Source organism: Mustela nigripes, chromosome 7, assembly GCF_022355385.1.
Source record: "Mustela nigripes isolate SB6536 chromosome 7, MUSNIG.SB6536, whole genome shotgun sequence".
NCBI lineage: Eukaryota > Metazoa > Chordata > Mammalia > Carnivora > Mustelidae > Mustela > Mustela nigripes.
The window spans coordinates 78,538,262-78,551,149 of record NC_081563.1 but is presented as its reverse complement, the minus strand read 5'-3'; the positions used below and the strand labels follow the sequence as shown (position 1 = coordinate 78,551,149).

Genomic DNA, 12,888 nt, shown 5'->3' with positions numbered 1-12,888 from the left:
CTTTCCCTAAAGACTGCCACAGCCCCGAACAACCATTTTTTCTCATTGCCAAAAGGAACCAGGCTTGGTCTTCCCATCTTTCTGCCATGACATTTAAGCCAATTTTCCTGTCCTCCTGCATACAGAGAAAGATGGTCCCCACTAAATCTCCATCCTAATTCCCAGCCTCCCTAGAGCCCACATCTGCCACCATCTCCCTCTTCTGTGTGGACAAGGTTTTACTGTCCAGAATCCCCTCCCCTTCTGACTGTTCAGTCCTCACTGCCCGTCAAGCCTTTGAAGATGTTAAGTGCACCAAGACAGGATAGAGAGAAGAAGATACAAGGAGAAGAAAGAAGGAAAATCTGACCAGTGGACAACATCTACACCCTGTCTCATTGGCCAGTGGGGAGCCGACATTCCCTCACCCCATTATTTCTCTCTAAAAGTAGGGCTTTTGCCTGCGTGGGAAACTGTAAAACGAAGTAACACTTCTATAAAAGTTCAAAAAAATAAGATTCTGAAATTGGACACCTTATTTGTTTCATTTCTGAATACTGTTAGACCAACTGGTTTTACTTCCTTCCCATGACACTCACACATACCCCACGCGAGCCTCCGGGGAGAGGCTGCCGCTCCACCCAAGCCTGCCTTGTACACTACCATGCAAGAATGCCTGCTTTATTGGCCTCACTTGATAAGTCAAGAATCTTCCCTCTGCTCCACTGAAGTTAACAGATGGCTGGTCCCTTTTGGTACACAGGCGTAAGCATCTTCAAAATAACCTTTTCCTTTTAAGTGTGCCAATTAATTAAATGTCGCTGTAATACATCCCAGCCGAGGAGGGAAGGGAGACACCCGAAGACAAAGGGCCAATGGAAGAGAACAACGAGGAGAGGTCACATTCTCCTACCTTCACCCGACGACCCCGACAGATCAATGATCACATACACTCTTCCTTCTGGTTCCAGATCAATCTGCAATTAAGAAAATGACAGGGGCTCGGTTAGTGCATTGTGGGGGCAGCCGAAGAGTTCCATGCCTTTTCTACCCCAAATGGCTAGCCCCTAGAGTCACGGCTCCATTCAGTTCATCCCCCTGGAATGCAGGTGAATGGGCATTTATGGAATATCTGCTATATTCTGGAAGCAGCACAAGGAGGTCTCATACAGACCCAATAGGTAGTGTCATCCCAGTGGTTCTCAACAGCAAGGGAAACCTGGCACAGGAGACACCTGACACATGGACATATGGACAATGGGAACCTACAGGAACCTTTCTGGGACACAAAACCATCTAGAAGTGTTTTCGACCGTCATGACTGGAAAGGGAAGGCTGCCACTGGCATCCATGGGTGGAAGCTAGGGATTCTGCTAAGTATCCTACAGCAGACACGATGGTCCCCACCATGAAGCATTCGTTACCCAGCCCCAGAATGCCAACAGTGTCAATGTTGAGAAACCCCGGGTTACGCCATTTTCCTGATAAGGAAGCTGAGCTCAAAGTTTTAGGGTAAGTGGCAATGCTGAGTTTCAATGATAAGACTGTCTAAAGACACCCACGCTGCTTAGACTACACAAACTGCTCACAGAGGAAAGAAAAGGGGAGGAAAGAAAAGCATGTGATGCTATTCACACTCTGAAGGTGTCTACAGTCTCATGGGGGAGTTAAAAACCAGAGAACAGGGACGCCCGGATGGCACAGTCGGTTACGCCGCTGCCTTCAGCTCAGGCCATGATCGCAGGGTCCTGGGATCGAGTCCCTCATCGGGCTCCTTGCTCTGCAGGGAGCCTGCCTCTCTCGTCCTCTGCCTGCCACTCTGCCTGCTTATGTGTGCGCACACTCTCTCATTCTCTCTCTGACAAATAAATAAATAAATAAAATCTTAAAAAAAGAAAAAAAGAAAAAACAGAGAACAATGCTGACCCCAGCTTAATGAGGAACAAGTGAGGATCGCAGATCAAGTATCCAGCAAGTCTGAAATCAGTGTAGAAGAGCGGCCTTGGAAGACTTCACGAAGAGAAGAAAGGGAGTCACTTAAGGTGGAAGAAATCGCATAAGCCAAGGCTGGGAACGTGCACAGTGCTCGCAGGACCCTGAGGGGCATCCGTACTCGGGTTGTGTGTTGGCACATTTTGCAAACCCCAGATCCTACCAGGGTTGCAAAGAGTGAGCCAACATCACTACATTCTTACCATCAAGCTTCTCCGCCCACCCTCACTTGCTGCCAGGCTGCCTCCAAATCCAACTAGCTACTTCTGTACAGAACCAGGCTGATCGGAAAAGTCAGAATGGCTGGGCCTCTTAGAGCTGACATCTTTGGTGAGGTAGGAACTCTGCTTCCAGAAACTGTGTGCTCCCTGAGAGAGTAGTAACTCTGGAAACCCTAGATCACCAAGTACCCTGGGGTAGCCTATCCTCGCCTCCACGCTCCCATCTGTCTGTGCAGAGCTGTAATTGACTCATACGTGCCAGGCTTGTCTCCCCGGCAAGCTGTGGATTTCTTGGGGCAGGAACCACCACCCCTCCTTATCATTTTCATTGTCCCCAGCAAAGAGCAGGAACACATTCAGCAAGTACTACCGAGAAAGGGTCAGTCTGAATACCTCCTTCTCATTCAAGGTTGAGGTCAAGGATCACCTCCTCTCTAAAGCTGTTCTAGATATTCTCAGCCAGAATTGATTACCCCTTTCCTTGTGCTCCTGCGGTACACGTGCCTAGCTGAACCCTGGCTCCTAATATATTGTCCATATGTCGGTCTCCTCTGCGAGGCAGAGACAATGAGAATACATTTGTATACCTAGTGCTCACCTCACTGTCTATTAGGAGACACCCAGCAAACCTTTGGGGAGGGGAAGAGACTTTATGTTCAGAACTCTGAGAGCCTACTCTGGGTCGTTTGACCCTCCAAGGCCCCATCCCCAGGAAGGCAGGCAGGCGTGTGATCTGTACTAACATGACAGTCAAATGACATGGGAGGGGAACAAGATGTTGCTCTCTCAGGATCCTGACATACTCCCTCTGAGGTAAAAACTCCCTTGGGACTGATATGCTCCAGGTCCCTCCTGGCATCTCATGCCACTCATGGTCCGGGTTCCCTGAGATATTCACGAGCCCCACTTTATTTCCAGACCTGGTCTTCAGTGATTGAGAGTGTGTAAGATTTCTCTTAAAATTTTAGTTCTGTCAACAGAGGTCTTCAGCGCCTCACAGAGAGCCCCTCGGTGATATTGCAGGTGGTCCATCAGGGCAGGGAGTGAGGGAAATCAGAGTTCGTTGGGGAAGGAGTAGGGAGAGAGAGAGAGAGAGAGAGACTCTTTTTTTTTTTTTTTTTGAGAGAGAGAGAGAGAGCATATGCAGGCACAAGGGAGGAGAGTCAAGGGACAGAGGAAGAGGGAGAGATAGAATCCTAAGCAGGTTCCATGCCCAGCATGGAGCCCACACAGGGCTTGATTGCAGGACCCTGAGATCATGACCTGAGTGGAAATCAAGAGTCATTTCCTTAACCGACTGAGCCACCCAGGAGCCCTCCCAGAAGAGGGAGAGACAGAATCTTAAGCAGGCTCCACACCCAGCATGGAGCCCCACACGGGGCTTGATCGCAGGACCCTGAGATCATGACCTGAGTGAAAATCAAGATTCAGCTGCTTAACCGACTGAGCCACCCAGCTTGCCCCCCAGGGGCCACTCACCTTAGTGGGGACCCAATAGGAACCCAATAGCAAGCTGGTGATGATACCACGCAATGACTTTCCACATCTCCCCATCCCTTCCACCCCAAGAATCTGCGATTTTAAGTTTCCGTCTAAAGAAAATGTTCTCCGGCACCCTCACTGCTAGGAAACCCCACCCCCTCCCACTGCCACAAGCATAACCCAGCCCCCGCACTAAATTACAAACAGGAAAACCAACAGTCAGCTCCACTGAACAGAGCCAAACCAAAATCCTGTCCCTGCCACAAATATCAGGGGTCCTCTTGTCCGAGAGCATGGAATTTAAATAATGTATGCCTTTTAGAGATTAGATCATCTCTATTAAACCCTGCCGGCTAAATGAAACAATTTCTCATATCCTCCAACTCAGAGATTTCCCACGACTATGGGCTTCATTGGCAAAGTACAATGCTATCTGTGAAAAGCAGGGAGGCGGAGAGCAAAGGAATGAGATGGGCTGGGAGGCCTTTCTGAAGGCCAGCCTCTCTTTGCAAAAGGGGAGTGAGAACTTGTGGCAAGGGGGGAACAGGTCATTGATGATAAAATGTATTAGGATATTAACGTTCAAGATAGCCATCAGAAACCATTTTAGCACCCACTGCTGTCTCCATGCCGATGAACTGCATTTCCAAACAGAGAAATAGAAATTAAGCTTTTAAACCTGCCAAAAGCAACAAAGAGCTTTGCAGCCTGGGCAGATGGCCACAGAGGGCTGGCGGAGTCCCAGCCGGCCTAGTGAGGAAGTGCTGAGAATCCATGTAGGGAGGTCAGACTTCAACGCAGATGACTGGAGGCTTATCAGGTACAAAATGTGGTAGAGGGGGGTGCAATTTCATGGTCAAATTAATCGAACCTCAAATTCGATAAGGATAAGGATAAGGAAGCAATGTAGGTGCCCAGGCCTGCACAACCATCCATTGCCCTCAGCAGCAGGCAGCTGGCACTACATAAAAGCAGGCCTCCTCCCCCCAGCCATTCCCAGGGTTGGGTCTGAGCTCTTTCTCCTGCACTCAGGGTCCCTCCAAATTATCCCAGATGCGACCCTATTTACCCAATCTCCTTGAAATGCCTACCTTTACTTGATGAATCTTCCCAGCTACTATCTCTGTTATCTCTCTGTGTTCTTTAGAGCTTTAGTGTCTTTGGCTACCCCCTCCAGCGTAGGCCAGGAACAAGGCAGTAGAACAATGGGGAAGACAAACACAGCCTTCAGAGTCAGAGTAGCACTGAATCCCAGCTCTGGCAATCATTTACATTCCCTGAGCCGCGTGTGGCCTCAGTCTCATCGTCTGTGAAATGGATTGTTGTAAAAATTCTATGAGACTCCCACGCAGAGCACTTGGGCCTCAGGAGATACTCAGCATGTGGTGGTAATGGGTAAACTTCCTGGCTCTGTGGCCTAAAGCAAGTGACCACCTTCTCTGAGCCTCAGAATGCTTCTCCATGAAATGGAGCTAATAACAGGCTCTGTGATGTTTGGGCTGTGGTGATGTTAAGTGAGATCATCTATGTCAAGTGCTCAGCGTGATGCCGGGCACAAAATCCTTCATTAACCTCTGGTGCCATTGTTTCTAAAAAGCCAAGTCTTCAAATGTGCTACTTAGTCCCATGTTCCTTCCACTCTGTCAAGCTTTTCCCCCACAAAAAAAGACATTTTCCATCCCTGAACTGATATTATTCCACGTTATTCCAGGACAACTTTACAGAGTTGGGAATATCAAATAAAGCACTGCGGTGAGGGTTTCATGCCCAGCCCATAGGGAAGCCAGGGGCAAAACAGGCGATGGCCCTGGTCATCAGAGGGTCATGAGGTGCTCCTGAGGGGAGGAGAAGCAGAGGGTGGCCACTGAGTGTCTGAGCCCCTGCTACACCTCAGGCTCTGGTCCCAGGGTTTAGTCTGTGTTAGCTCATTTCATCTCCTGTGAGGCCAGCAGTGCTCCCTACTTTTCAGATGGAAAAACTGGAGCTCCAAGAACTTTAAGCCAGATTCCCACTCAGGGGTCCCTGGGTCACACGGGACAGAGGAGTCTGTCAGAGCTCTGATCTCTCAAGCCCTCACCAGCTTGGGAAGCCTTCTAGGACAATCCAATGCCAGCATCTCTGGATCTCTGTGTGTTCCTGCTGCCTCTCAGTCAACAGTCCTCCTCCACACCTCACCTGTCTAGTGGGGAATCCCAGTGATGCTGCGCCAACGGGACATGCAGATATCTGCGCTCCTGTGTTTCAGGGGTGATCAAGTTCGAGGCAAAGGAGGTTAAGAAACTCACAGCCAAGCTTCCTTCCCACCATAGGCTCAACTTCCACCAGAGCCCTCTAGGTAAACCTCCCCTTGGAAGAGCCCACAAAGGTCACACATGCCCAATTTGAGTTTCGCTTCCTTTCCCCTCTGTTGTCAGGCACCCAAGGGCTAGAAAGAAGCTAGAGGTACGGAGTGGGTCAGAGGATAAATCCAGAAAGGATGAGGTCGGAGAAAGGCTTGCACTGCCTGTCTTGCACCAATTAAGCCCTAGGTAATTGACTGGAGCAGGGGAGGGGAGCGAGGAAGAAGGAGGTGGAGGGGGAGGCATCAGGAGAGAAACTCCAGGTTTCTTTCCAAAGCAGGAGTACCACTTCTCAGGTCCTCCACACCCCTTTTTGCTAGCCATCGTCCCCTGGAGGAACCACGGTCACACTGCAGTCCCCAGAGGTGCCTGGCATGAAAAAGGCTCGCCAGACGGAGCAAGAGAACTTCATGCAGCAGACAGCCTCCCCACCCCTGCTTACTAAACCCAGAACGATGAGGCACGGTGCTGGCCAAGTCTTGGGTGCTGATTTCTGAAGCTAGCAGCTGATTAAAGACTTCATTTGAGGAGGAGTTTGCTACTAGCCCTGTTGGTAGGGTGCACAGTTTGAAAGCAGAGGGTCCCCAGGTAGTTAAATATTTCAAGTTGTCCCACAGCACTTGCTTTTACAAAGTAAGGCGAGAAGAGGATTGCCTCTCTCTCCCCTTCCACGGCAGTGCAAAGACAGGACGCAGGCTCTAGAGTACATCTCTGCAGGGCACAATCCTGCCTGACCGGCACCCGGGAGGGATTTAATACACATTGTACATGTGGGCTCAAAGGATGAATGGCCCAACTTTCAACCGAGTCTGCACAACTGAATTATGGAGATGATTCACTTGGGAAGCCAGCAACCTGTACACAACTGTTCGAGCAGCTTCATTCAGAACCGCTAAATGTTGGAAACAACCCAAGTGCCTCACAATAGGTAAAGGAAAAAGCAAACCATGCTGCCGGCCTATGACAGAATTGTGCTTGGCCATAAAGAACGAACCACTGATACCTGCAACAAGACGGATGCTAGGAGAAAGGAGCCAAACGTAACAGTCTATAAGGTGCGATTCCACTTCTGTGATGTTCTAGAACAGGCAAAACCAATCCAGAGTGACAAAGAGCATTTCCGAGGTCTCCTGGGGCTGAGGAGGCAAACGCAAAGAGGCAAGGAGGGCGGTCTTTGGCCTGGGGGAGCTTTTCTGAGTCTTCACCCAGGTGGTTCAAACAGAACCTTTGTCAGACTCGGTCAAGCCCAAACACTTCAAATGAATGCACTTTATTGTATGTAAATTATACCTCAATGAAGTAGTTTTTTACAAGGGAAAAAAGAAGCCATCATTTCATTTCACAGAAGGATTCCTCTACAAGTTTCCTTTAATAACAAATCATCTTCCCACCCTTGGGGCATTTAAAATTTCAAATTCCAGTTTTAAAAATAAAAGGGTTCATTCAGAGTTTCTCGAGTACATCTGTCACACAACATAATGTACACCTACCTGTGTAGGCACACACATTCACACATCCACCCACGTGTGCAAAACACACTCACAGGCACAGCCACCTTCTTCTGTCTTCTGTGATCAAAATACAATAATAGCAAGAAAAACACATCCAAAATGTAGGGTTGAGAGCCTGCTGGCTTCTTTAAATCTGTCTGCGTGTGCATGTATCTCAAGACAATTAGACCAAATGCTCTAGAGGACCTTTTAGTGACCTTCAGGACCTAAATATCCACAGAGAGGGAGCTGCTTAAATAAATTATGGTACATCGTGTAGTACATCGCTAGGCAAGCCCTAAAAAAAGAATGGAAAGATCGAAATGTACTGACTGATAGGAAGTGATCTCTGGGATACATTAAGTTGGGGGTGGGGGAAGCAAGGTGCAATGTGTTTGTTACTTGAGGCTCCTGCGTGAATACACCCCCACCCCCCCACTCACACTCTCTCCACACAGACGATCTCCAGAAGTCTTTTTTTTTTTTTTAAAGATTTTATTTATTTATTTGATAGACAGAGATCACAAGTAGGCAGAGAGGCAGGCAGAGAAAGAGGAGGAAGCAGGCTCCCTGCTGAGCAGAGAGCCCAATGCGGGGCTCAATCCCAGGACCCTGGAATCATGACCTGAGCCAAAGGCAGAGGCTTTAACCCACTAAGCCATCCAGGTGCCCAAGAAGAAGTCTTAATCAACAGGAAACGGGTTGCCTCCAGACACGGAAACGACAGGATGGGGGGACCAGAAAACAGGAAAAAGGCTGATTCTTCACTTAAGCTCTTTGAACACTCTGATTTTTTTTGAATCATGTTCTTGGGTTATCTTGCTACAAAATTGAAGTCGATACCTTTTTCTCCAGTTATTTCTAACCTCCAATCCCCCCGAGGGCAGCTTGCTTCGGTTACCAGATGCATCTTAAAGAAACACCCCTCAAAAGTGGCTAACAGATTGCTCTCCCATCCCCTGTGTCCAGGTCGTGGGGCCCAATAAAGCAGTGGCCATCATCTCCACGTGAAAGAAAGTACTATTGACTGGACTAAAGGCCTGCGTTACAGATTCCAGCCCCCCAAGGCCACAAATGGAGTCAACTCAAGTTAGTAACTGCTTCCTCTTTTTATGTTATTTTACTTATTTATTTGAAGGGGGGAGGCAGAGGGGAGGGGCAGAGGGAGAGGGAGGGACAAGCAGACTCTCTGTAGGACCTTAAGATCATGACCTGAGGGACGCCTGGGTGGCTCAGTTGGTTAAGCAGCTGCCTTCGGCTCAGGTCATGATCCCAGCGTCCTGGGATCGAGTCCCACATCGGGCTCCTTGCTCCGCAGGGAGCCTGCTTCTCCCTCTGACTCTGCCTTCCACTCTGTCTGCCTGTGCTCGCTCTCACTCTCTCTCTCTTACAAATAAATAAATAAAATCTTTAAAAAAAAAAAAAAAAAAAAAAAAAGATCATGACCTGAGCTGAAGGCAGATGCTTAACTGACTGAGCCACCCAGGGGACCCCCTGCTTCTCTTTTCAGCAGGCTCAGAAACAGACCCAGAGAGCTGGCTCCCTCTGAAGACAGAGGTGGCTGAAAACAAATACGTCTGTGTGTCCACAAAGGCTCTCTCTCCAGCACTGAGAAAATATCCAAAGGTACCAAACCTATTATCAGAAGTGTGGAATCGGGGCACCTGGTGGCTCAGTGGGTTAAGCCTCTGCCTTCGGCTCACGTCATGGTCTCGGGGTCTTGGGATCGAGCCCCACGTCGGATTCTCTGCTCGGCGGGGATCCTGCTTCCCTTCCTCTCTTTCTCTGCCTGCCTTTCTACCTACTTGTGATCTCTATCTGTCAAATTAAAAAAAAAAAAAAACAACACAAAAAACTTAAAAAAAAATTGTGGAATGGTTTACAAAGCTTCATGCAGGAACAGTACAGATTTCCCAGCTTCCCTTCAGGGAAACGGCACCGCATGACTCTTATCCCAAGAGTAGATGAAGCGTGCAAGCAGCAGGAAATGCAGGCACCTACCCGCAGTGTTCTGAAGCAAAAACTATCCCACCGCCAGTCAGCACTCTGCATTTTACATTTGGCTTTGCAATGCTCTCTCTCTTTGGGTGTATTCGTACGTATGTGTTGTATTCTACATTTCCCATTTGTTACACTAACCCAGTACATTATAGGGATTAAGAGAAAGGGGCTCTAAAGTTGGCCCCCCCAGGTTCAAATCCAGGCTTGGCCTGTTACAAGCTGCGTGGCCCTTGCTTCACTTTCCTCATCTATAAATTGAGAACCTCAGTGGCACCTGATCATGGTGTGGGGAGAATCAAATGACATGGAGTAGCATTTGGAACTGTGCCTGGCACACAGCTAGCAGCCTATAAACGTAAGGTGTTGGGCCAGTATTGTTACTTCCTGCCCAGACTGTGAGCCAAGTGCTCCATGGGGGGCTTCGTCAAGTACTTACTCCAGGGCTGGGGACAAGCAGGGAATCACTAGAGGCTCCAAGTGAAACTGAATGGATCTATGTAGAACAAAGACAAGCTAAGGAACCCAGGATAGGGCAATAAGAAAATCGTCTTCGAACTTCTCTCTTTAACATGATAACCCAGCAGTACCTTTGACCGGTGGATGTTCAGTTCTGGACTCCCTTCAAAATCCTAGACATACCATTGTTATTCATCACTTTCAAGCTCCTCAAGAGAGACTGTTTTGTTCATAAGAATAATCACAACTCTAATAAACACCCTTTACTGAGCACTTTCCACACGTTATCTGTGTGAGGCAATATCCTTATTCTTTTTTTTTTAATAAGATTTTATTTATTCATTTGACAGAGAGAGTCACAGCAAGAGAGGGAACACAAGCAGGGGGAGTGGGAGAGGAAGAAGCAGTCTCCTCGCTGAGCAGCGAGCCCGATTCGGGGCTCGACCCCAGGACGCTGGGATCGTGACCTGAGCCAAAGGCAGAGGCTCAACAACTGAGCCACCCAGGCGCCCCGCAATATCCTTATTCTTAACTGTTTCAGGGATGAGAAACTGAGGTTGATGGGTTTAAGTAACCTACCCACATTCTCACAGCTTGAGGATCAGAAAGCTGGATTAAAGCAGGGCTCTGCAACTCTGGACCCCATGCTCCTGTTGTATTTTATTAAAATGCCAGAAGCAAGAAATTTAAGAGTCATAAGACACTTGGAAATCACATAGTTAAAATAAGCAAAGAGGACGCCTGGGTGGCTCAGTGGGTTAAGCCACTGCCTTCGGCTCAGGTCATGATCTCAGGGTCCTGGGATGGAGTCCCGCATCGGGCTCTCTGCTCGGCAGGGAGCCTGCTTCCCTCTCTCTCTCTCTCTCTGCCTGCCTCTCCATCTACTTGTGATTTCTCTCTGTCAAATAAATAAATAAATAAATCTTTAAAAAAAAAAATAAGCAAAGAAATACACATGAAAGAGTAAGATTTTTTAAAATGTTCTTTTCTCTATCAAATGAACCGAAGTTGCTTTGGGACTATGTATTTTTGTGTTATTTGTTTATTAAAATATAAACAAAATTAGGTATCATGATATGCTCAGTTTTAAAAAATAAAAAAACTGCATGGGAACTTATAATAAGAAGCGATAGTCCCCTGCCCCATTATTCCCCAGGGGGAGCCAATTTTAACAATTTCTATTTGGGTTTTGCTAGTGGTCACAGTCATGTCCCTAAATAAAATGCTTGTACCTCCATTTCCTGATTTCTTATTTTAGATATTCTGTTTTGCCTTGCTGCTCTAATCAATGAGGATTTAGTGCACTCACCACCTCCCTCCACTTTCCCCCTCCACAAAGTATACATCTCAATTCTCAGTTCCTTCTCTATGCTCTGCAACTGCAAAAGAGCAATCCAAAACGTCAATTTCTTGTTTCACCAATTAGAGACCGTATTCCTTGACCCTCCACATTATAACTAGAGAACCTTAGTGTTTCCAGTCCTCTCCATCCTCAGACACCTCTCTCCCATCCAGCCCCATCCCCACCTCTGTGTCTTCCCTGTTAGACCACCAATGTTGACAATACTGATGTTCTGTTCTCTGATTGTAACTGAGTTCCATGTTTTCCACATATGTTGTTTCAAAAATCTGAAAACAAATTGAGAGTGTTTATTTACTCTAACTTTTATTTATTTATTTATTTATTTATTTATTTATTTGAGAGAGAGAGCATGAGTGAGGAGAAGGTCAGAGAGAGAAGCAGACTCCCCGTGGAGCTGGGAGCCCGATACGGGACTCGATCCCGGGACCCCGGGATCATGACCTGAGCCGAAGGCAGTCGTCCAACCAACTGAGCCACCCAGGCATCCCTATTCTAACTTTTAAATGGCATTACATATCCTTTCCTTTCTGTGGGTCCAATGTGACAACCCACATGCCACTCAATGGAAACTATAGCTAGTATCAGATTTAAATGGATTTTTTCCCCCTGTGTTGAGTTTCTCAGATCAAGTTTTCCCAGGGCCCTTTTCTCTTAGGGTTTGCCCTTCTAGAAACTTCCACCGTCCTCCTTCCTAACAGACTGGCTACTCTCTGGTCTACTGCACAGCTGTAGTGCTGTGGCTTCATTATACTGATCCGCTGGATGTAGCTGCCATTTCTGGAATCCATCATCTTCTTTGTTCTGAGTTATTCCTTTGCTTTTACCAGTAAAGTACTCATTGAAATATCGATTAAGAGTGCCTAGTAAGCCAGCTAAGACATGCCTGTCCTCACACATGACGGGTAGTTTGGCTGGATATAGAATTCTAAGTGAAAAACAAATCATTATCAGAACTTTTCTAACATAAATATTGCCAGTAGAGTGCATGTCACTGTTTTTTTAGTAGGTGAGTTTGCTTTGTTTTCACTCTTTGGAAATTCTAGGACCTTTTTTATCTTAGTGCAGTGAACACTCACAGTGATGTCTCAGGCTACCCTTTTCTGCAGTCAAATGCTCTACCACTGAGCTATACCCCCACAGGCTACCCTTTTCTGATTCATTGTGCTGAAACTCAACTTGTGGAAGAGGCTCTTCTGTTTTGTTCTTGGCAGTTGGCCTCCTCATTTTCTCTATGAAACACCTAGTATTCAGATGTTGGACCTATAGCATTGGTCCCTATGTCTCTTGCTATGCGTTATCCATATTTCCTTTGCTTTTATCTTCTTAGTCCATATTCTAGATTTCCTGGGCTTTATCTCACAACTCTTCAATGAACTTTTATTTCTAACAATAATTTACTTTGTTTCCAGAAATACCTTCCTCTTTTCTCCTTTCTCATAGCATCCTTTTAAAAAATTTGCTTGATTTATTTGCTTATTTAGGTTTACAGATGCAACATATTTCTGTGGATACCAGTCCAACTGTCTTGGGGTGAGAGAGTGGGAGCTAGGCATTACAGGAGGGGA

General features: G+C 47.2%; 1 protein-coding gene across 2 annotated transcripts in view; it reads right to left on the bottom strand.

The window, feature by feature from the left end:
* Positions 1-12,888, bottom strand: part of PRKCE (protein kinase C epsilon) — a 477,259-nt gene that overhangs the window by 296,884 nt on the left and 167,487 nt on the right. For both annotated transcript variants that reach the window (XM_059406230.1, XM_059406229.1), the window contains exon 2: positions 893-956. In XM_059406230.1, coding sequence (XP_059262213.1) covers positions 893-956 — 64 coding nt within the window. The remainder of the gene's footprint in view (positions 1-892; positions 957-12,888) is intronic.